Source organism: Spermophilus citellus, assembly GCF_964194105.1.
Source record: "Spermophilus citellus genome assembly, chromosome: 8".
Classification (NCBI taxonomy): domain Eukaryota; kingdom Metazoa; phylum Chordata; class Mammalia; order Rodentia; family Sciuridae; genus Spermophilus; species Spermophilus citellus.
This window is the reverse complement of record NC_138189.1, coordinates 48,339,060-48,365,183: the sequence shown is the minus strand read 5'-3', so window position 1 is coordinate 48,365,183 and position 26,124 is coordinate 48,339,060. Positions and strand designations below refer to the sequence as shown.

The window sequence follows — 26,124 nt, the reverse complement described above, 5'->3', positions numbered from 1 at the left end:
TTTGTGATGTCCAATAACATCTAATTTCAGAAGATATTCTGATTTTTATATAGATCTAAGGGAGGCAGAAATGAAGATGTTTGTTGTACTGCTAGAGAAATTTCTCAGCAAAGCTTAATTTTTGGATCAAACTCAACTTTTAAAAGAGGCATTGTGAATCTAAACTGTTTAAGATGAGGTTTGTGTAGCAGAGATTATGATCAGGAGAGATGGGTAGAAAGAGTACTATAAGTCCTTCTCACCACTACCAGGATGTTGGAGCTAGTAGAGATTTTAATTAGATTTTTAATAGCCCTGGAGGAGTTGGGGTTGAATATTGACTAAATCTTCAAGGCATGTATAAAATAATAAATACTTAAATAAATGAATGAATAAAACCTCCTTTACACCTACAAGCTTGTAAAAACTTGGTATAGCTTAAAATTAACCCTGAGACTCTGTATTCAACCTTATAGATCTTCTAAAGTCCCTTCTACTGCATAAGTAATGTGAGTGATGTTTAATTGTTATAGCACTGGCTTCAAGGAATTCTGGATTTGCCTCAGTGTATAACATCATACCAAACAACTTGCAGAGACAAAATATTTTAAAAGGTTTAGGAAACAGTTGGGGAAATATCCTCATAAAAACAGATATTCAGTACAGATTGAGTAGAAGGTTTTAAAAAGATGAGTGTGACCAAACAATGAATTCTCAAAAGAATATAAAAGAATTAGTACACTCATTGAAAATTATCAATAAATCCTCCAAGGTTTCATGTGATTCTAATAAATAAAACCCCAATAGTAATCATTTTTATTATATTGGGAATCTAGAAAGGTAATCTGATATACATGATGGAATGATGCATTTCAAGAACAGAGTATAAAGGATAGTTTAAAAATAAAAAAAACAGAAGTTGTTCTACATTGAATGGTAGATTCTTTGCTCTTAATGGATCCTAAAGATGGTAGCTGCTGATTCTTACTTAGAAGAACAGATGAGAAGACATACAAAATTTAAAATAATACTCTTTTAATGTATTGGCCAATGGTATAAATAAGTAAGAAAACCTAAATTAAAAATAAGAAAAACAATGTTAGGCAATAGCTGTAATTTTCAAGAGTCAGCACTATTTTAAAGAAAAAAATAAGAGATTTTATATTTCTAACTTAGAAAGAACAAAAATGGAGTTTTATTTTTTTAAAAAATTGCTAACTGTAACTAAGAATGAATGGGAAGTTAGAATATATGAGGATGCAAAGATGAGGTATCTAAGATCTTTTTTAAATAATAGAGAATATAATCTTTTGAATAAACACAAGTGAATAATTATGTTGCTGAGGTGACTGAAGTGTTTATCTGGAAAGATGAATCTTGGATGCCACCTACCTAAATATGATACACACGCCTGAATGCAGGGAAGATAGGACCCTGGGGAATAAGACAAGATTAAAGAAGGAGGTTAAAGGCTATCTTCAGAGACATAATATGAAGAAATAAAATTTTAAAGTACTTTAATCAACTAAGATAAAAATTGAGATGAAAATATAACCAGGAGTTTCTGACCTGGAGAGGGGCTAGGAAATTAATTCAGGGAAGGAAGACCACTGTGATCTCTGGCACCATTAAAGTAACTAAGTGAAAGGAAGAGTACATATCATGATGAAAAGATCACTGCTTGGACACACTTCAAATTATGCATTCAATTTAACCTCCTCCCCAAAGTCTTCGTTAACATAACTTCTTCAAAGTCACAGAAATTTTATATCCTGCATTCAATAGCTTTAAGAACTATCTTTTAAAATTACTAATCTTAGTTTACAGAACTAGACATATTATCAGTCAATACGAAGTGTTATTATTTTCTTTCAATTCATTTCAAATTGACTCGGTCATACACATATTGTTATATTCCTGGTAGGTGACATTATTGAGAAGAAATTGAAGTAAGGAGTTAATCAATAACATTACAAAATGTGCTTGAGTTTGAAGTTCATAAAAATGGTCCACTTAAAAAAAAGGTTTTAACTAACCTTATATACATTTTAGTAATAATACTGGACAAAATAATAATTTTACATATTATATCCATCCTCACAATAAGTAAAGAAACAGTATATTGTTACAGTCATCTCATCCCTTCTTTAAACAATAGCAACTATTCCATGGATGCTGTGATTAACAGATTCAAAATATACCTTATGACAAATCCTATTGATAAGGATAATTTTCTTTCTAGGAAAACTAACTGTGATTTGAAAAGTAAAGTAAAAAAAAATAGAGTACTCACATTTCGATAAATTTCACAAACTATAGAATAAAACTAAATCAAAAAGAGAAGATTATCTATATAAAAAAACTTGAGAGAGATTGTCTAAATGTATATCATACAGTAAATTCCAACAAAGAAAAGAAGATAGTTGTTTTGAAAAAAAAAGGTAGCTGTTTTAATATATTTTTCTCATAATTGAAGGAATTTTCCCTCTCATTATTCTTACTTAATGTAGACAATTTAAAATCACAACTAGATTATAGTTATTACAACCTTGCACCCAACAGCATATGAAACTCAATGAGATATATTAAAGTGTGAATCCCTATATCAAATTCAGTTTGCACACTACTTGTTCTAATGTCTGTTTATAAATAAGATGCAAATTACTTGAGTAAAAGAAATCAAGAGTACTGGCATCTAAATCTTTCTTAATCATAAGCAATAATTATTTCATTATTTGTGTAACAAAAAGCAGGCAGAAACAGGTTAAAAACAGATTAATAATTCTAGTTTAGGGGTAAGAAAAAATAACAATGTTGACCTTAAAAATAATAAGTTCATACAAATACCACATTCTACCAAAAAACTATATTCTTAATAGTTTCCAGCACTGATTGCACAAATGTTGTATCTAGCCATTCTTATTTCAGTGAAATTATTTCTAATATTTCTGTCACTCAGTGTGAAAAAGAGAAAGAAAGAGAACCCACCACAAATAAAATAGTACATCAAGAGAACTTCATTTCCAAAATATAAATGATGTTGATATCCAGAGAGCATTTTAACCAGAAGTACATAAACACACATAAAAAAATCATGATTTACATAAAAGTAGCTTTTCTAGACCTTAAAATGTTAAATATTATCTGAATAAGTCTTTTAGGTATTAGGATTACATGTGATTTTCACCTCACAAGTACACAGGTTTCCTTAAGTATGTATTAGACAGTATATTTTTACTTCCACAAAGACTATGAAATTGCTTTATACCTGGGACAATGTGGAATTCTATGATGCTTAGCAGACTATATACCACATAATTGCCCATTTCAACTGCTTTCAATGAGGCCTGACAGCTCACCAGTTTATAACAGTGGCAGATGACTGGAAAAAGCAGTTTCTCGTTATCTAACTTCAATTTGGAAAAAAATTTCCTGAAAATTCAGGATTTAAAAAACAGGCATATGAATAATGGAACACACTGCTACAATCAACCAGGTTTTACACTATTCCTATCAAAGGGAATGAGGTTTAGAACTTGCAAATAAAGCAATGCATTTGAAAACTTTTTAAAGTAATCCGAGGAGTAATAAATATAAAAAATCATTTCTAATTACCTCTGTTGAGTGATGCCGAACTGTTTATATCTCCAGTAATAAATGAGGACTCTGACTGTTTTCGGACCGTATCATTCCACATTCTACGAATTCGGCTCTGAATGGAGAAAAGGAAGAAACAAACTCATGAGGCTGTGAGTTTTCACATAAATCATTCTCTCACAGTTACATGAGACCTTTGTTTCTAGCATCTAGAAAATAAACGATGTCTACCTGCTTATAGCATAGTCACATGAGAATATCACAAATAAAATTAATGACACTACCCAGCTGTGAAAAAGGAATAAATGTAAAGCACTATACCAATTCATATATTTTAGGTTATATAGAATACTGTACACAGAATTAGAAAATTTAAAATTTTAGTTTCCAAAGTAGAACAAATTATTTTCATCTCAACTTTTTTTTTTTTTTTTTTTAAATCAGGGATTGAACCCAGAAGCACTTACCCATTGAGTCACATTCCCAGCACTTTCGATTTTTTTTATTTTGAGACAGGGTCTCACTAAGTTATTTAGGGCCTTGCTAAATTGAAACAGGCCTTGAACTTTCCTCCTGCCTCAACCTCCCAATTCACTGGAATTACAGGTATGTGCTACCACATTGGGCTCAATATAACTTTCACTGGGATATGAATGTTTAAATATGTATTAAGTTGTCAGATTATTAACAAAAGTTTAGTTTAAAAATTCAGTCTGGCAAGAATGACACTGGTAAGAACAAAATATTATTAAAATTCTATTGAGTTTACATTTTCCATAACTATTACAAGAAAACCTATGCAATTTTAGAGATTACATACTATCCTGCCTTTTCTTTTGAAGGAGATAAAGGTATCAATTCATCCCTATTCAATGCTTCAGAGTAGGAAGTTTTATAGATAACTAAATTTTTTTCCATCATTATTTAATTATTTCCATCATTATTATCTCAAATTCAAATTTACATGTCAGATAATTTCTGAAAATATTGTAATATTACATTTTGAAGAAAATTTTTTTTTCTGTTTTGTCATCTTATTGAATTAGGGGTCAAAAAATTTGGAGGAAGAAACAAAATATTTCAGAAGGGTTTTCCAAGAATGAAATAGTTTGTAAGAAACATTGCTACAAATAAGGTTGAAATCAACTCAGAAATGGGTTATGTTCCATGTTTTAACTTCATAAACAGTAACAGTAATTAATCTTAGAATATTATACAGTTGTTTTATAAATCTTGAAATGTATTCAGAAGTATTTAGAAATACCATTGAATATCTAATCACATTTCCACTGTGTCATTGATGACACACACATACACACAGACACACAAAACAAAATATACCAAAACTCATTAAAAAATGACAAATCTTAAAAGATTTCTTCAGTGAAAAAAATCCCTAAAGATATGGACAATATCATTTTACCAGAAATATTAACAAAGGAATACTAAAAAAATATTTTTGGTGGGGGAAAAACTACTAGTATAAGTCAAGAAAACTATAGAACAAAATTTAGGAAGCTTCTGTAGGGACATAATACAGATCAGTTATGCAGAGGTTAAATAAAGAAGAAAAAATTCTGTTCCTTAAATTGGATATTGAGTTCACAGTTCTTCATTATCTTAATATGCTTCACAATTTCACACGTTAAATACATTATTTTTTTAAAAAAATATTATGTAAAAGTAAATACACCTAAAAAGTCAATAAAATAAATGAAGGATAAATGACAGAACAATTAGAGGTATACAAAAGAGGGAAGAAAAAAATCTTTCAGTCCACAGTTTAAAAAAAATCTGTACTTATTTCTGTGCACTTACATTTGCATTCTTTTGGAAATGATCATCATTTATAAGTGATTAGTACCAGGAAGGAAGGAAGGATAGAGCACCAACATATGGAGACAATTTTCAATTCCTTAGTTTTGACAATCATGTCATTCTAGTATCTAGATAGCTATCACATGATCTTGATTACCTGTGCATGATATCCTGTCTCTTCCTTCTCTAAATCATCCCATTGATTTTCCAAAGCAATCCAAAAAAAATCTAAATCCATTTACACCTACAGATACTATAGGGATCTATCTCCTGCCTTTTCCTCTGACTTCTGCAATTGTCTCTAATGTGACTATATTCTTCTCTTAAAGAATGTCTTTACTTTGCCTAATAGGATTGCTTCTGTTCCTGAATTTTTAAGTTTCCCCTGTCTTAAAGGCTTTGCAATAGCTGTTTTCTCACCTGAAACTGCTTTCACCTGAACTTCCTTTCTTCCTCTCATTTAGAATATTGTCATTCAGCACTGGCATAATTATTACATCCAAAGACAGTATTTGAAAACCCAAGTAGTCCCTTGAATACTTTCCATCACAGTATGTTGCTTCTATACCAGTTTTCACAATCTGATAAATCCTACTACTACTACAATCAAAGCTCGTGATTATAGGGAGGTTATCCCCCCAAAAGACTAGCTGGTATTATATAGGAAGTTCTCAATATTTCTAAATAAAAACGTGAAATACATAAGGATTTTTATTTTAGAAGTTCTGTGATATAAAAAAGCATCCATGCTCCCCAAATTTTTGCCTTAATATCAGTGAATACATTAGCCTTTGCTTATGGAAAATCACAATTAATGTGAAACATATTTTATTAGTTTTATCTCACTCAATGACAGAATCAAAGTGACTATCATTTTATAGAGGCCTATACTAGCATATTGACCAGAATCAGTATCCTAAGTATAAGAAAATAATGTGAGTTTTCCCCCCAGGAATATAATTATGATGTTACAAACTATAATGGTGAAGAAGTAAATGATATAATTTTAAAATGTATATAGTTTATTAATATAAATATATATATATATATAAAATATATTAATATATATGATGTTATATTCTGTAATTGCACTAATGAATGGTAGCAGCTACCATATATTGAGCACCTACAATCTAAGCATTCTGTATACATTAACTGAATCATTCTAACTGAAGAAATTAGTATTGTTATCATTACTTTACAAATGAAAAACTTTCAGTCAATGAGATTAAAACTTGTTCTGTCATATCTGGCACATGGGAAGGCTAGGATTCAAACAAAGGTGAACCCACCTGTAAAGTTTATCAATATTTTATTAAGCTTTACTGCTTTATCTCCTAAACTAGAAGTATTACTAAATATTGTATAATTCTGTTGTAACTTAATAACTGAAACTGCAAAATATTCTTTCAGTAATGACTTTTGTCTACAAAATGACTACAGCAAGTGAGTTCAGTGAATGCTTTTGCCTATTAACCTAATCAGGTGGACAATATGCAAAATCTCAGTAATTTCAATTTAAAAGTTGTCAAAATATATCACAAAAAGGAGAGGTGGGGAGAGGGATGACAAGTTTGAAATAAAGGCCTAGATTATACAAAGGAGCTTTTGCTGGAAGCATCCTTTGGAGTTACCACCATTCTTAGGCAAATTGGCAAATTAAGAAGTCTTAGGCTTAGAAAACTCTGCCCACCTGAAGAGTATATCTGATTCCCCTAATATGCAACTGTGCAACCTCAGTAAAATATAGAAGTGATAAACCAAAGGCAGATTTTTAATACCTATTTGTTATATTTAGGAATAATTTTCATTATTTGTGGTTGATAAGTTATTTAAAATAATCTTATATGTTTGACAGTTAAATATGAGTTACTAAAACTTTAGTTGGAAGTGTATTATATTGACATTAGATACATGACTTTATTTATAGATAAAGGAGAACTTCATTAAATTTCAGAAAAGTGTTTATGGAAACAATGTTTACTATCATTGAATTATGAGAGTTGTTCCAGGGCTAATCATTTTGAAAAATAATTAGATTTATAGGTTGAGGTAAGAGTCAAGAAAAATTAATCTGAGATTTATAACTTTATCAACTTAATCAAGCCTTACTCAGAGTTCAACTGATGACACTGAAAACAGTAGGTTTTTTCCCTACTGAGACAAGCAGTCACAAAACGATTAGTCTGATTATCTGAATTCAAACTTGCTCATATCCACACAATCCTGTCTTTTATAACTGGCTCATTTTAGCATCCAAGATGCTGAAATTTCTATGTAACTATCTTTGGGATGACATTGTAGCCTGGTGAAAATGGCCAACAGTTTACCTAAGGGTTTACAATTTCCCTGATAAGGGACTCTATGTAGTTATGTCCAGTGCTGAGCTGATGGAAACAGACCAGTTATTTTGATGATGTGTCCTAAGTTCTTCACTCCTGAGGTTTTTCTCAACTTGTCAGCACATAAATATGGTAGGAATTATAATAGTTTTTTTGCTTAAACATATAATTTTATATGTAAATTATTTCAGTATGTGATAAAGAATTATTTTATCTGCTAGAGAACTAATAATAAGTTCACAAATTATATCTATACACATATGCACACACAGAGAGAATATTTTGAGTTATGGATCAAATAGGAAAATCCTTTCTTCACCTATGACACTCATTCAACTAGAAAAAAATCTGAGGAAATTATTTATTACATAACCTTAGACCTTGAATTTCAATTTTATTACAATTTTGCTTCCTTCAGTTTCTGTCAATTTCATTTTCATGCCAATCACATGAAAACAACATCACATTTGATGTGATCAAGACTTGGGATAGGAAAGAACAGTGATAACAGACTACACATAAGGAATATTAAATTTCAGAGGACAAACATCATTTACCTGTGAGCCTGTAGAGTAGCGTCCAGGAGTTCTAGAACCAGAAGTTTTCCCTGAGCCAATGGAACTCTCTGTACTTTTGCCACTACAGCAATGTGTTCGCAGGCATTTCCCATACTCTTTTCGTACCTAGCCAATTAAATATTAACTTCTATTAGCAAGTTATTGATTGCAAATGGGAAGTAGGGTATAAAAAATATGTGAGTTTTGGTTTTTGATAACAATTATTTCCTTTTCCTACAAATACAGAATAAACTGTCCAGCACATATTTTGTAACATAAAATAATTATATTCACACTGTTGAACTTGGAATTTGGCATAACCGGTGACTTTGCAAATACACAATCATTTCCAATCATACCTTAATGGTAGTATATCTTAGTTCAAAGACATTATTTTGAGCTTATAAATTTGATGTAAGGTAGCCTATTGTGAAGAAGTATTGCAGCTAGTGTTATTCAGGCAGAAATCGACTGAGAAAGAGTGGGATGAAGGAATGAGGAGAATCAGAGAGAGAGAAAGATAAGAGAGATTATTTAAAAACAGAAAAAGGGAATGCATCAGGCTAAGCATTTGTTTTAAATCTATATTCTTTGACTTTTTAAAATCTTAAAACAGGTCAAATTTTCAAAGTCAGAATAAAAAATGGCAAATATTTTAAATTTATGTCCACAAAATAGTTATACTTGAAAATTACTGAGAAATACAACTGTTTTTCTTTATAGTACTGCAGATTAAATTCTTAATATATGTTGTGATATAAAATAAGAAAATAAGAGATGAATATTTTTAACTAACATTTTCAAGCAGAGAATAAATCAATAATTTGGGGGAAACTTTCATTGTCATGTTTAAAATTTGTATTAGTTCTTATTTAATTGGACAAAATATACAAAAATAAACAGGAATTTTCCTAAATCATACCTCTGTTATCAATAACAACAAAAAAGGGACATCTTATCCTGTTGGTTATACACATTCATACTTCACAAAGCAAAAATAGGGTGTGAATGGTATGTTAACACCTCCATTCAAATTATTCTTATTCAATGTTTGCAAAGTTCACTCTGTCAAAGATATAGCAGAACCAAAGACAGATCATTCAGATTTGTCTCAAGAATTCACATTTACCAAATGTTATTACTTTTAAGAATAATGATGGAGCCGGGCAGGTTGTGCACTCCTGTAATCCCAGTGGCTCAGGATGCTGAGAAATCAGAATGGCAAATTCAAAGCCAGCCTCAGCAACAGTGAGGCGCTAAGCAATTCAGTGAGATCCTGTCTCTAAATAAAATACAAAATAGGGCTGAGGATGTGCCACTGTGTTCGAGTGCCCCTGAGTTGAATCCTTGGTGCCAAAAAAAAAAAAAAAAAAAAAAGAAGAAGAAGAATGGAGACATGAGAGGTGAATCAATGCATGCATCATGTGGATTGGCTGCTGGCTGCTGGGGGCAGAAGCAAAGGATGGCTTCTTAGTAGAGAAGATTAATGAGAAAATCTTCAGATAGGTTGGGATTAGCCTATTTAGATGGTGAAGTTGATAAAAAAAAGGGTAAGAGAGGGGAGAAAACAGTACTCTGGATGGAGAGAACACTGCAAATGAAACAGAGTCATGAGGTCCCAGCTTTTCTCCACTCTGGAATTTTAAATTTACATTTCATAACATATTTAATATTCTAATGATCTGTTTTGCAACCAAATTTCTTTGATGTTACGGTTATCAATAATTAGAAATACAGATAATTTTACTTAGTATTTACAAGTTAATCCATATTTTATTAAAAAATAAGTGAGTGTGAACCTATTTGTGTGTGTTTATAAGACATGTATGTTGGAAGGATGGAATGAAGAAACTTCTGATTTTTAATATTTTTTTTTGCATGCAATCATGCAAAGTATTTTCCTCAAAAATGACTCTGGAAATAATTACTACTCCCATTTTACAGAGAAAGACACTGGAATGGTTAAGCAATGAAATTGCAAAGCTTAAGTGATATTCTTCCTTTGAAAAGGTCCAAATCTTAGGTGCTCATGATCAGAAAGTTCTAAGATGCCACATTTCTAACATTAGTATATGACCAACATGGGCATTACATATTATTATCATAAATCTACTAAATTATCTCTTTCTCTTTATCAGAAAAGAATGATAAAGATAACTTTCTCAATTAGAACTTGGGAAGGCTTAGCGTAATCTCTCAACAAACTTAAGCATTATTGACTACAGTTGGGTGATTTTGTACTGAATTTATGAAGCATCTCCAAGAATCTGACCACTGATCAAATTTTTTGCCTCTCATTCCACCTTGTTTTTCCTAATGTATTCAGAAAATGGTATTTTTCTTTCTAGATGAATGTTTTTTAGCGAAGTGATTTAAACCTAAACAGATACTACAAATAAACAAAAGGGGGGTGTGGGGGGAAAGACAGGAGAACTAACCATTCCTTTTCCTCTAAAAAAAGTAATAATGGATAAGCCATGAAATTCATCATGGGCTACTTGCATTTTCCAACAAAGGCTGAATGTTCTCAACTGATTTTATAAACAATCAGCAAATCGGGAGATCTGGTGATGCCAAGTCCCACACTGGCTACATTACTAACTGAATCATTATACTGACTTCATTTTGCTGTGCTGTGATTTGAAATGGGAAGCATATGTCTTGAAAAAAAAAAAAGAAAGAAACATAACATGGACTGTGTCCATGAAACGTTTTTCTTTAGATTATAATAAAAAAAACCCTCTTTGATTGTGCAATCATTTGCATACTCTAATCTATATCACATGATACTGCATCTTAATTACTCCAATCAGATAATGATATCTTCTTTCAATGTGATGTTTTTCTAGAATACAGAAGACAGGAAAGGAAAATATACTTTATGATTGGAATATTTCTTCCATACTCAAATCAGAAACAAAATAATCTTGGAAGCTCTGAGAGAATATCAAATATCTGAGACCATAACAAAAGCAAAAGTGACTACTTTTAATGGAATACATGGAAATCCAGGTGACACAACCAGGCATACTGAGGAAAAGACTGACAAATAACTCCATAATACCAAAAAGCTCAAAAATAGAATATTTCCTTTTTTTCCAACTTCAAATATATGAGCATCTATATTAACAAGGGCATATTAGTGAAATTCAATCAGATGATTTAAAAAAAAAGAAGTGTGTCACATTAGATTGGGTAGAGAGAAGTGATGGGAGGAGAGGCGAGAGGAAGGGGGAAAGGGAAGGGCAGCAGAATAAAATAGACACTAGTATTGCTGTATGTATATAAGTGACTGTATGACCATTGTGATTCTGCAACCTGTACACTCAGAATAATGAGAAATTATACCCCATTTGATTCAAATGTATGATATGTCAAGACCATTGTACTGTCATGTGTAACTAATAAAAAAAAAAGAAAGAAAGAAAACCCCCTAAGACTATTTCTGTATCTACAAAGAACAGTACTTGATTTTTTTTCAGTAAGGTATGAAGCAAACAATAATTTTATGGTTTTTTTTTTCTTTTCTGATATTGGGCCATCTTTTTGAAACCAATAAAAATACCAGAAAATTTTAAAATTCAAAATATAGGATAGATAAAACAATATACTTCTTACTTGTTATTACAGATAATAAAATTTCTTAAGCAGAGCCCAGCAAATTCATGAAAGAACAGGTAGTCAATACTATGGTTTACTGTCCCCAACTCCTCCACCAAATTAATTTGTTGAAAACTAGTTCCCAGACTCTAGAATCATATGGTAAAAGAAGTGCTTGTTCTGTGGTACTCAGTTATAGCAACAGAAAATGGACTAAGATGGTCTATATTTCAGGTTTTGTGAGGCAAGAGATAAAACTAATGATATTTTGAATGTACCTATTTTAAAATGTAAATTAAAATATTTAAAAATGCAATGACAGTTCTGGGTTTACTAACTAAAAATATAAAAGGAAGTTGCATGAATTTCGCCCATGAAGCATAATTCCCTGAATTCTGCTCTAATGAATAAAAGAATTGAACTTGATGATTATATACATATATATTTAAAATTAGACTTGTGTAAAATACTTTAAATATACTAAATACTCTAGGTTTGTTTCTGATCCTTAGGTACAAAATTCTACATGAATGTCAAGTGCAATTCTAATTAATAACTAGTGAGTACTTTAGATAAGAAAGAGAGAAGCAATAATTAGAAAAAACTACAATAAGTATTAACTAATAAAAATAAAAATTAATTTAGATATACATATAAAAAGATTTTTCTGTTTCATAGCAATTTCGATGTTAACTTTAAAATTTAAAATTTGTTAGTTCAAATTTCCTGCTAATCTATAAAATAAAGATGACAGTAGATATAATTCACTATACTTCTACATGGCATGACCAGTTACCATGTTTTATCATTCCCATATTTTTATGCACAGAAGTCAACTTTCCCCTTAATTCCCTGATTTCACTTTCCATTTTCAGTTAAGGGTTCTACAATCTGAATCTAGGTAACCACTATTTCTTTACTTTTTCTCCTGTCTTTAACTCACTGTGATGTCTTGCTACTTATTATTCTCCTCTGAAACCTCTTTCTTTCCATCTGTATTCTTACTCACCATCTATATGCCTCCTGCTCTTTAAACTCACCAACTATAGAAGATTGCTAGCTTTTGACCACACCCAACCTCTCTTCTTTTTGGGTAAAAAAGCTAAACTGTGTTTCCCATCTGCCTTGCAACTTAGTGGGTGCCATTGGTAGAATCCTATCTGATGCAAAGGAAGTAGAAGAAGTATGAGCCACTACCAGATGGTCTCTGTAAGATCCTCTCACAGATTGCCTTCTGGATGTCAACAACCAAGAAGACTACAAAATCACATATTGAGGCTAGTACTCCATTAATTGGGCAATAAATAAAAAATAAAAATTCAATGAGTTGAGATACTGTAATTTGGCGCAGGCGGAAAGCAGTAGTGGTGGTGGTAAATCATCATTTGGTGGAGTTCACCCAATGTAATATAACCTGCTTTCTAGGGTGAATTCAAATTCATAATGCTAAAATTTATGCCTTCTAATACAATATTCTTTTCTTTTTGCAGTCTCTACTTGGGACCTGATATATTAGTACTTTTCTATCATGTATTAGTGACCAAGTCAACTAATTTTACATCCAAATCTTCACTTAACATTGAAATATAATAACATTTTGTTTTATTTTTTTTCCATCTTGATTAGTGTACACCCTTTACAACTTGCTTTGGGTCCCATTTTGGATTTTGGTCCCAAGTCAAGAATTCTAGAGATAGGTATCTTTATTTTACTTTTTATTTCCCAAAGCAAAACTATGGGCCTTGTTATTTCTTTCTGGTAATTTTTGTTAACATTTTGCCACTTTATTTTCAGAGCCAACTCTTTCAATATTACATAATTATTTTTATCACCTCCATGACTCCCATAAGGAAACCTGGATATGGGGAGGTTAATTAACTTGATCCAAATCATATATCCTTTTAATTGGAGGAAGTAAAATTAAAACCCAGGCAATCTGGCTGAGGGGTTTACATTTTCAGAGATATAGAATCACAATTTTTTAATAAAGAATCAAAAATCAACCTTGCAATTTAAAATATTCAACAAATATATTTAGTTGCTTAAATAAGATTTGAAAGTGAATATTTTATGCCCCTGACAATATGAAAAATTACAAATTAGATCAATATAAAAATTTAAAATTGAATTTTAATCATTTGACTCCTGATTTTTATAAAAGGCGCATTTAAAGAAAAGTGTGAAATATTACTAAGTATACCACTATTTATTCAAAAGATATAAAAATATAGTATTTTACATAAAATGTCTAGACATCTTATTTTTGAGTGTAAACTAGATTTTAAAAATATGGAATTATACACATATGTATATTTTTTTTCCTATGATACCCTACCCTCATTTTAGAAAACATTTACTTCCTAATGTATAAATTCTATCTGATTGCCAATGGATTAAAGACTAAAAGTAAGTCTATAAGAAAATAACTTTGGGCATTGGTCAAATCACAATTTTTTTTTTTTACTTGAACACTCTCACCAACTCTATCATGGTTTTATGTTGTATTTGTTTTATTTTTTACTTATATAAAAGATGAAGCAATATGTTTACTTACTACAGACAGACATATCAAGAATAATATATTAGATTATGTTAGGGTTGCTTTGCTATCATTTAATGTATGTCATTTATTGTTTAAATAAAAAAAGAATTCTAGCTTACCTTCTTCTGTAGGACACAATGGAAAATGAATATAAACATTCCCTGTAGAGAATTGAAAATGGTGAAGAGATACGCCATGATGACTGTGCTTTCATTAATATACATGAGTCCAAAGGCCCAGGTCAATCCTAACAGGCAGAGAAGAGCTATTGCACCTATAACCCATGACCTGCAAAGAGAAAGGAAAGTTTAGAATTAACAAATAATTGATCTTTAACACAACCATATCATATCAAAAATACTGACACTGAAAAAAATGTTATGGTAAGTTTTATTGACAGAAAATGTAAGACAGGTGGTATAAGTACTTTGAGATTTTAATGGGGCTACAAGTTATCAAGATTGAGGAAATATATGTGAATGAAAATGTTATGAACACAGAAATTCATTTAAGCAAAAGCAGATTTGTTCCATAAATTATTCATGTATTTGCAGCACATATGCAAATGGTATGGAGATGTAATTATGGTGAATGGCAAGGGGGAGAATTCTGTAAAGTTATATTAGTCTCCACTGGTCTCATTGGCATAACATTTGTTTGATTGAACTCCCTCTGTTATTGCTTCATCTGAAATAATTTTACCCTATTTTTCCAAATTTCCTCTTTTTCCATAAAAACTTTATGTTGACTGACAAAAACATAACTCATATAAGAAGGAGCCAGTTTTCAGAGTACACATATTAACTGAAAAAGACCTTTTCTTTCTTTTTTTGATTCTATACCTATGCAGAATAAGTGTGCAATATAGTGGATGGGAATAAAACAGTTCCACTCTACTGGAATCACCCTAGCTTTACTTTCATTGAGTCTTTGGATTACTATCTTCTAGGTTATGTTGGACTAAATTTTTTTTTTTCAGTAAGATATTTTGCAGTTTTGTTGAAAAGAAGCTTAAAGGCTCAAGGAATCTTCATTTTTGGAAGCGTCTGTAAACTCAAGGGACAGGATGAAGCTTAGAATGGGGATGGAGTGGTATGAAAAGAGTCGTAGATCATGGAAGACAAATTCTCATTCTCATTCCATTCTCTTAGTTTCTTCCAAGCTGCCATTTATAATAGTAATAACTGGGTGAATAAGTTCATGTACTTGTGGTAGGCTATATATTCATTATTAACATAAAATGAATTATTCTAATAGATGGGACTCCAGTAACTGGAAATGGAATCCTTCTCAACTTCTAAGCATATGGGAGAACAGGACCAAAGGAATCAAGATTGCTATGCACTCATAAACCCATCATTTTCTTTCCCAGCATGCCTTCCTTAAACAGAGCAAACTAAAGTTTCTTTTCAGCAGACTATAATCCTCCATTGACATTGTCTAAGGAAGAAATATTTATGAGGATGGTAACTTTGCAAGAGAAGTGGAAAATATGCATATCTTTTACCATAATTTTGAGTTCCAAGTTTTATTTTTAGAAAGAGTTACATGGTCCCAAAGTCATATTAAAAAAGGATAGTAAATATTTACTATTTTTCTCCCACATCAATCAGTCACTCTATTTCAGATTTAAGAGCCCTCTAAACTGAACATATTTAATGTTAGACATTAACACTTTTTAATTAAGAATCCCTATAGGAAGTTTTTATTACATGTGGTCTATTTTCTTACATTAATTAGGAAACATCTTAGATGTTAATATTTTACTCTACAACTGACTTCACAAATACGGGAACATTAAAGGAAAAGCTCTCAGCTTTCTACAGACATGGGAAAAAGGAAAAATGGAAAGAACTGCCATTAAATCAAGGCAAAGTTGCTATTCAGATTTAGAAATAAGATGATAGGAAAAAATACTCAAGTCAGCTATTATCCACTAGAAAACGTGTGATGGGGCCAAGGGTTATATGATGTAAAACTGCAATGATCTCCAACTTCAAAAGCAAAAAATAAGCAAAAGCATGAAGAATTAAGTGAAATGGCATTGGGAAAAATGAAAACAAAGGACTCTTCACCAGAAGAACAAACTGAAAGTCTATAGCAAGGTTGCCCATAGATTGCCAAATTGTAGTTTATTTTTGCAGGACATGTCATTTTAAAACATATATGAAAAATGTCCTCAAATTAACATATATACCTATATTTAATAGACCACTACAGACTTGTAGCTGTGTTTCAGAAACTTAAATATATTCATAAACAATGAGATTAATAATCAAGTGACAGGTGTCAAATTTGAAAGGGATAATTTTGGATATGTAAAATTTAACTTTTGTGGGAGACATTTTTTTTTCCTTTTTGAAAATTTAATATAGCAAATCATTAAAAGCAATAGTCAATGGGTAATTTCATACCCTTAAGATCATTTTGAAGATATACTATAAAAAAGTAATTTCATGTGAACGATGCCCAAACAGACAACGGAAATGCAGACATATGCAGCACAGAGGAACATATCATAATGTAAGAGAAAGCTATTCAAAGTGAAACAAGTCTGTCCCACAGGAAATGCTATTACTGTGGTACCGAATTCAAGTGATATCCAATTAACAGAGGTGGAGCAATTATTTATTTATTTTTTTGGCAATACACCTGCAGGGTACTTATTCTGCACATAAGTTGTATGCCAGAGTATTTTCCTGCACAGTTTGCTCTTCTGCCTCAATGTGAATGACAGAAGCTCTAGTGATTTTTCAGTACTGATCTGACAGCTGGTTCATGGGACCACACTGATAAATGGAATTTATCAGCCATTCAGGTCATTCTTACTTGATGAAGGGTCTGTTATCCTCATAGCTAAAGAATGCATAGACATAAAGACAAGAACACCAACATTAGCATTTTATGACAAAGAATTTCATATGAAAAAAATATTCTCCTTCTCCCCAAAGGCCTCTGTTCCCCACCTCCCTAGAAGGTATTATAACCTTCCCTTTATATCCAGAGGTAAATCCTAAAATGACCATGAGAACTTAAATAACAAGGAATAAAATCAATTTTACAATACTGCAATATCCCTTATGAGACTCAAAAATTTCATTTTTTTCATCATGTGCTCATATTACTTGTGACTTGACAGAGACATTTATTTCTTAGAGATCACATTTCTCTAGAGAATGAGAAATTTTATGAGCAATCTGGAAAAGGCTGGGGGGCATGCTTAAAATGACAGATTTCATGTCACCTAGAGGTATCCTTATTCTGTAATATTAGAAGGTAAGATTACTTAATTATGGACACTATGCTTCTAAGTAATTTTAACTTACAGATGATTAACCTGAGTTAAAGCTGAATGTTATAGCTCTTTGAAAATAATCAATCTTGATTACTTTAAAATTCTTAGAGTTTACTGAGAAAAGAAACTGAATAGTCTTTTATAGTAACAGAGGCAAACATGCAGCACCTGTTTTTTGTCACTTATACTTACTAATTTTTTAATCTCATTCTGATAAAAAAAAACCCTAGTGCCCAATGAGTTAAGATAAATTAGGGAACATTTTGGATCATCTTTTTACAAACAAAATTTCTCTCAGAAAATTGATAGAACAAAAAAGGAAGAGAAACCATCTGTACTTTTTTCTTCCCTCTTGCCAGAGGCAATGTATTTTCCTGTATTATGCATAAAGAAAAAAAAATGCTCTCACAGGGGCCCTGTCTGTGATGTATTTTGAATAAAGAGAACCACTGATAAAAACTCACTCTCCTGATGAAACAGTAAAGAATGAAGTGAGAATTTGGAATTTGAAGTCAGTTTGCCTGGGGTTTACATCCTTGTTCAGTCACTTACTAGCTATTTAGATCTTAAAAAAAAATAATAATTAACCTGTGTTTGTGCCCGAGTATATATCTATAGAATGGTAGTATTTATAATCTAAGCATAATCTAAGTTATTTTTATTACAATGTAAATTTCTCGGGACAAAGAAATGATTTATTAAGTGCTCAGAACAGTGCCTAATACATAATGCATCCAATAAATAAATATTATATAGTTATTATTACTAGACTGTTAAAGCTAGTAGACAGACTGAAAATACAAAATTATTCACCCAAAGAATAAAATACCAGGGCTATACAAATTGAGTTCTTAAGTTCATTTGAGGATGTTTCAGGAGTAATATGATGTGGTAAAAGAGATGTGGCTGAAATAAATTTGTAGATGGAGCAGGGAGTAACTAGAACTGTAGATCCAATATGGTAATTACTAGCCAACAAATGGCTATTTAAACTTCAAATTCATTTAAAAGTAATAAAGTTTAAAATTTAGTTCTTCACCCACATCAGTCACATAATAAGTGCTCAAAACCTTCACATAGCTAGTAGGTACAATACTGGATGGTTCAGTTCTAGAACGTTTCCATCACCACAGGAAGTTCTATTGGATAATGCTGAACTACAACACTCAAAAGAGAGTTTTAATTCAAGAAATGTACTCAAAACAGGCATTTAAAGAATGCCATGGCTATGCAAAAGACAGAGAAGAATTTCTGAGAAGTGATTATAATTAACACTCATAAAAAGTACCAATGTAGAAATGCTTGTAGTAAATATCCACATTTCAATAGCTAAAAGTTATAAAACAACACAATATTTATTTTAGTATATGTGTTCCAACTGCATCAATATAGTCCATCTGTTATGGAATAATTCTTTCAACATCAAATCACATAGTACAGTGTTAAGTAAAGACAAGTACAGAGGTTAACATTGGAATACATGCAAAATTTTTTTTTACAAAATTGTATCAAGGTATAGATGTTTTAAAAGATTTCAAAAGCTGAACACTCATTGCTGATGTGTCATGTTTTACCGTTAATGGGATATATGAAAATAAGAGAGATCAGGGTGCATCTCAGTAATTTCTGTAGACAATTGTGGGGCGCAGTCAGTTGTTCCACCCAATCATAAATACTGCTAATTTGAGATTCCCTTAGAATAAGCTGCAGCCGTGTGTTGTAGTAGAAATAATCTTCACTGGAATGGGAGCAAAAGTGAATTGTGACATTTCTAGGTTTTTTCAATTACAGGACTGGAATTGGGCTCCCCCTTACCATTTGTGCCTTCCTTTTCACTAGAAAAAAGTGGTAGTATAGCCTCATATACTGAAATGGAAGCTGCTTATTGATATGAAATGAGTGTTTTAGATTTAGACCACTTACTTGTAAGATTCTAGTATACCAGAGTTTAATATACTATATTAGACTTTAAGTTTAAAAACATTTTCCCAATGATTTAATCTGTGCAATAATTAATAAAGTATTTAATTTGTTTTATTAGCTATAAGGATTTCAATTACATATTCATATAGAAATTCATGCTACTGGACAAAAATATGTATTCATTACTTATTCCTCCAGTAAAAATAAGATAACAGAAAGTGGTTTAAAAGAGAATATCAATAGAAATTACCTAGGTCAGAGAGTTCCATCATTTTTTGCCAGATATTTTATTAGTTTAAAGAATTTGGTTTTACAATTTATCTCCATCAAATCCAATTTAAACTGATGCTAACATTGGGAATGGTAAAGCTATGTACCTTTGATTCATTTATTTATATTTTACATAGCAGATCTACAGAACTAGGTTGTAAAGCTGAATAATTTTCACTTTGGTTACCAATGAATATCCAGTCAAACAAATATCCTTCTTGGTTGAATAACTGAAATGTTTCACTGCAATATTTTAAGTTTTTATCAAAATACAGAAACAAAAGTCTTAAAATGTTCTTGGTAGATACTAACAGGAATTTACAGATGACCTTATAATTTATGAATGTTGATTTATTGAAGATCAAACAAAATATCATGTATATGTAATTTTCAAGACAATAAGACTTTTTTATTTCAAAATCATATTTTCTTTGGTAAAATATATTATTCTAACTAACATCTAAAGTTTTATTTAGATACTGTCATACAATTGACCTTAAAATTCAATATTAGAATAAAGATCAGAATTTTCAGGAGCCTCTGCATAGACTGATGATAATTAGGCACACATTAACATTAATTTTATAGAAAATTCCAAAGCTTACACACAAAAAAGCTACAATGTCTAGTTCCACAGAAGCTTAGCTCAATCTAATTTTTAAAAGGATAGATTTCTTAACCGAAATATTAACCTATTCATGCTATGATGTAAAGATATAATATCAATCTAGACAGATGATAAATTGGCAGAAATAACATGAACAAAGCTGGGTGTGAAGGCACACACCTACAATCCCAGCAGTTAGCGAGGCTGAGGCAAGAGGACCTCAAGTTTGACGTCAGATTGGACAAGGTATAAAGACCTTGCCACAAATAAATAAAAATAAAAAGGAAAAGGTCTGGGGATGGAGCTTAGTGATAGAGAAGCACTGGGTTCAATCCCAATATCTCTACCCTGAAATTACATAAATGAATCAAGTTAGTTACACAAACTTCTTTCTCTGACTTCAGGAATCATTAAACACACACCAAAAAAAACTTATCTTAGGCATAGTTTTGAAGGAAATATCTAAAATTGAAAATATAAAGGAGATAAAAATTTTAATTAGTTTTAAAAAATTCATTCTCCTTTTTGTGGATTTTTATTTATTTAGATAGTCCAGAATATTTTTTAATAATAGGATGGGTAAACCTCTGTGTGATGGAAAGTATGTCTGAGAGTTTAGTCCTAAGCAAAAGATCTAGTCACTGATAATTTACAATAAATAATAGAAAATGAATGATTTTGGCAGAACTGTTAATCCCATCAGCTTCAAGATTAATACTGTCTGGGTTACTCTGGAATTGTTGGAGGATTAGCTAATTTGGATTGGTGAGTGAAGCATCTGTTTAACAGCTAACAGGAGCATTATCGTGATGTACATAGATAGATATCCTGATTAGTCTTCCAACATTTCCAGTTTCAATATGCAACTTGATTCACTTTCCTTGATATAAAACTAATTTTATGAAAGATATATAGACTCCCCCCTTAAATTTGGTTGGAGTTATTACAATAATTACAAAGGTAATTTGGTGGGTTTCTCAAGATAAAATTATTCTTCATTCTTCATATAAGTGAGAAAAAGTAATACTAATGCACTTGTATAGTAAAGGGTTATTCCCTTTTCCACTCAGTCAACAACACTCCCATTGTGAGAACTAAGGGGAGTCAGGTACTCAGGCTCAAAATGTGGCCAGAGCAACCTCAGCTGCTGCACTTCCTGTGGGCTTACCTACAATGATCCAAGAGACACTGTGTTAACCCACTGGCAACCCCTGTTCCCCATGTTTGAAACCACAAAGGGTCATGACAAGGCCATTTTAAGATTGTGATAGTCACAGAAATAGTGAAGTTCATAAATATATTATATCCTCAACATTGAAAAATCCACTAGTAACTGTATTATTCACTAAAGTAATCATTTGACCATAAAGTAAGGAATAAAGGTGATGAAATCACATGTGAAATGTTCATGAAAAATTCGTTAAGAAAAATAAGTTCTGGAATTGGACTCATTATTTTTTTCTTATGACTGTGAAAATTTGAAACTTTGGATAGAAAGGATAATTTTTAAATAATCAGATATCTATATAGGAAGATTATATTTCTTTCTGATAGCTTTGCGTTATACTCATTAAAAACTGTTGCTTTAGTCAGTAACATTTTAACAACCACAAAATATTGTCAGCAAGTTGATTAGTTTTCATTTATTGATATTCTTCACTGAAATTTACAATGCTTCCTTGTTCACTACCAGAGGCCCAAAGGCTTTTAGATCTAAATTATGCCTCAAACTTCACTAATCCTGGGAACATTAGACCAAGGGCTGATTGAATATGGTCACTGGAATGTAAAGAGATGCAGTAGTTTAAGGAATATATTAGAGGCCGTATCTTCTGGAGTTCTTTTTTCAACTTAGAGGATGTACAAAAACTTTTTAAATAAACTCAGGAAATTAATAATGTTTTGTTGTGTTACCAAATGTGTTTTGACAAGTTGAATTTCTGCTATACTCTCTCTCAGGCCATATGGCATCATCACGTCTTTCTTCACTAACTGCAAGAGAAACATGCATCATACCTCTTCTGTGAATAAACAACTTATCACAAATTGCTTGTAAGTACAGCTAAAACACAAAAAAAGCACAACCAAGTATTTAAAATACCTCTGTTCTTACTAAAGATTCCTTAAATGGCATCCAGGGGGGCACTGCAGCACAGTAGGAATCAGACAAGTTTTATTTAAAGTTGGATAAGTAACTTATTCTTTATAAGACTGTTGATAAATGCTACGAACTTTCATATTTTTTTTTAAAGAGAGAGTGATAGAGGGAGAGAGAGAGAGAATTTTTAATATTTATTTTTTAGTTCTCGGCGGACACAACATTGTTGTTTGTATGTGGTGCTGAGGATCAAACCCCGGCCGCACGCATGCCAGACGAGCGCCCTACCGCTTGAGCCACATCCCCAGCCCCTGAAACTTTCATATTTTTAACTAAAAATGGGTATATACATGCAGATTTCCCATGAATGTGAAATAGAAACCCGGAGTACTGCAGTGTACATGAGAAAGCTAAGCTTTATTCATAAGTATATTGTGACCTCTGTGTTGAAAATGACAGGTTATAAAACCTGAAGTTTTACAAGCCTCAAGTTAGTTAATAAAATAATGTAACTGGGAACTGTAAAGTTGAAGGGACCCAAGGATAGAGTAGTCTATGGCCCTTCGAAGAATATCAATTAGAACTTCTGAAGCCCACATTGAATTTTTGAATATGTCCCTTAAATGGAAAAATGAAAATCCATTATGGTTTTTCTGGTAAAACTTTTGGAAAAAAAATCATACTGAACAGCTAGTGTAGCAATAGTAGCTGCCATTACTTGGTCAGTGAACAGCCCTAATTAATTACTCACAGTCTCTTTCAATTTTTTATTTAATATAGAAGCCCAATGAGATGTAGTTGTTACTAGTTAAAATTGTTACTAGGAATTTTGACACAGGCTTTCTAAACCGATATTAAATGAGAAAAGAAAATAAGTAATACTACAAAAATAAGTAATATAATGAATAAATCCAATTTTGTAAATACAGAAAAAACTCTAAAGTACAAAGTAAAAAATTTTGTTTTGTTCTGTTTTGTCTTTTGGTGCTGGTAATTAAACCCAGTGTGCTTAACCACTAAGCTACATCTTCAGCTTCTTTTATTTTGTATTTTGAGACAGGGTCTTGTCAAGTTGTATAGGTCCTTGCTATGTTGCTAAGGATGGCTTTGAACTTGAAAGCCTTGTGCCTTAGCATCCTGAGCAACTGGGAGTACCAGCAGGCACCTCTGTGCCTGGTCAAAATAACAAATTTTAATAGAGTACATTTTATTGGAAAGAACAGCTTCAGTAAAGTGTTAAGAACCAGTACCAATGAGAGCATTTTCTCTAATGACAATGTAATTAAATTAGATATAAACTAATAAAATGTGTACATGCCTATAAATATAAATATATGACTATTAATAATAATGCATTTACTGCTACATTTCCAGAAGAGCCTCCAAGTTCCACTTTTTACAAATAAGTTCTACTTAATACACAATTAACAAATAATCCTTTTCTTACGTATGTTAAGTCTAAATAGAACAGAAGAAAAACTTTTATGATTTAATCATAGCTTTCCAGATAAGGATATTTTAAGAGATAAAAAATTTGAGAACATTTTATGTAAGAATTTAGTTAAAAGTCCAAAATAAGTTATTAAATAACAAAATCTAGTGGTGCATACACAACATAATCAGTTAAAATTCATTCCAAAATAGAAAAGTTCTATTAATCATGCCACTTATTACATGAATAGCCTAAAGAAAAAGAAAGAAAGAAAGCAAGCTTCCATGTAAATGAAGAAACTATTTGGTGAGGTTAATATTTTTCATGGAAATACAAAATAACTTAAAATGCTAAGATTATATAGTATTTTCCTTAACTTAATAAAATTATCTATTTAAAAAAATCCACAGCTAACATCTAATGTAATGTTTCTCCACCCAGTTTACAGTTTCTCTATTCTATATATGTACATATATATGCACCTACACACACTTTGTAGTTTCTCCATTACTTCCAAGATGGAGAGAGAGAGAGAGAGAGAGAGAGAGAGAGAGAGAGAGAGAGAGAGAAACATAGGCATGCACATTTTAATTTCCACACAAAAACAAGGATGCAGGCTATCCTTGGAACCGCTCAATATAATACTTGTTGTCTTGACACATAATATAAGAGAAGAAGAAAAAATTAACTGGTATTATTAGAATTGTGACTCTAATATTTAATTATTTTTTGAAGATATCATGATAATTTCCATCAAAAATGTGAAGAAGTGTACGAAATTGTTAAAACTATCAATAAAATTTCATGTTATATAGAAATAAAGATGCAAAGATCAATATTATTCTATTAAAGTGGAAAATCAAAGAGAAACTAGAAATCATGCATTACAGCAACAAAACAAAAGTTCTTTAGAAATTTATCTTGCAAAGAATGATTGGGCCTTAATGGAAGAACTCTAAAAAAACCTATATAAGGATCTAATGTAAGACCTCCATAAATGAAGACATATCTATATCTATCTATCTATCTATCTATCTATCTATCTATCTATCTAGCTAATATGACTTAACCTCATAAATACAGTGGCTGTCCCGACTTGCCATACAATTAATGAAATTATGACTAAAATAAAAAGAATTATTTTGAAAGAATTTGAGAATTTAAGGACAGCATAAAGCTTTATGTAAAGGATGGAATGTTTAGTAAATGTTGTGGGGAAGTTGGTTCATCATATAAAGAACACAAAATGTTACTCAAAGAGATTAAAAATTTAATGTGAATTGGGAAACTCAAAGACAAATAAAAGAGAATGTAGAAAAATAAATAGAAATAAAGGAAAAAAATGATTCCTCGCTTAAGAGAATTTCTGTTGAAAGACATTGCAAGTATATACGATATAGGGAAAAGCTTATGGTTTAAATTCATATATTATAATTTATGTCTCTCTGTGTATATTGTAGCAAAGGAAACATTAACAGAGAAGTGACAAACTGGAAGAAAATACTTACCCTATTAGAAGCATAAAGCTGACAGGAAAAATGAAAAATAGAATACCTCTTAAAAGAGAGAGGAAATCTAGTAGAAACAAAGAAACATGATAATTCTAATGCAGTTCCTTTGAGTACTAAGCAAGATGTATCATATCTTTGGGAATCCTTCCTACATCTAATCAAGCAAGATGCAGCAAATTCAAGGAAGGCAGAAAAACCAGAGAAATGCAATAGCTCATTAAATGGGTCAGCTTCTGAGCCACATCCTGGTATGTGTAACATGCTAATATCTAATAATGTCAATATTTCAGCTAATCAATTATTACCTTTTATGCTCAGGGTTTTTCTTTCTAAGCCAATAATTAAAAGGTTTTAATTTTAATCTTAGACCATCATTCTCAATTCTGGAACAGAGAGGACTTTTGTCAGCACTTTGAAGTATCTGGCATTAAATCAACTTCCTCCACACCCAATAGTCCTCAGTATTCCAGGACGCAAATTCATATAGCACATTTACAAAGGTGCCAGGGGCTTGGATGACAGACCTTTTAATAATATATAATTATATGTAGTA

The 26,124-nt window shown here is 31.2% G+C and overlaps 1 protein-coding gene across 2 annotated transcripts in view; it reads right to left on the bottom strand.

Moving 5' to 3' along the window:
- ADGRL3 (adhesion G protein-coupled receptor L3) overlaps positions 1-26,124 on the bottom strand; it is a 788,620-nt gene that overhangs the window by 28,850 nt on the left and 733,646 nt on the right. For both annotated transcript variants that reach the window (XM_081302961.1, XM_081302962.1), the window contains 3 exons: positions 14,555-14,723; positions 8,294-8,419; positions 3,595-3,691 (listed from right to left, as the gene is read on the bottom strand). In XM_081302961.1, coding sequence (XP_081159087.1) covers positions 3,595-3,691; positions 8,294-8,419; positions 14,555-14,723 — 392 coding nt within the window. The remainder of the gene's footprint in view (positions 1-3,594; positions 3,692-8,293; positions 8,420-14,554; positions 14,724-26,124) is intronic.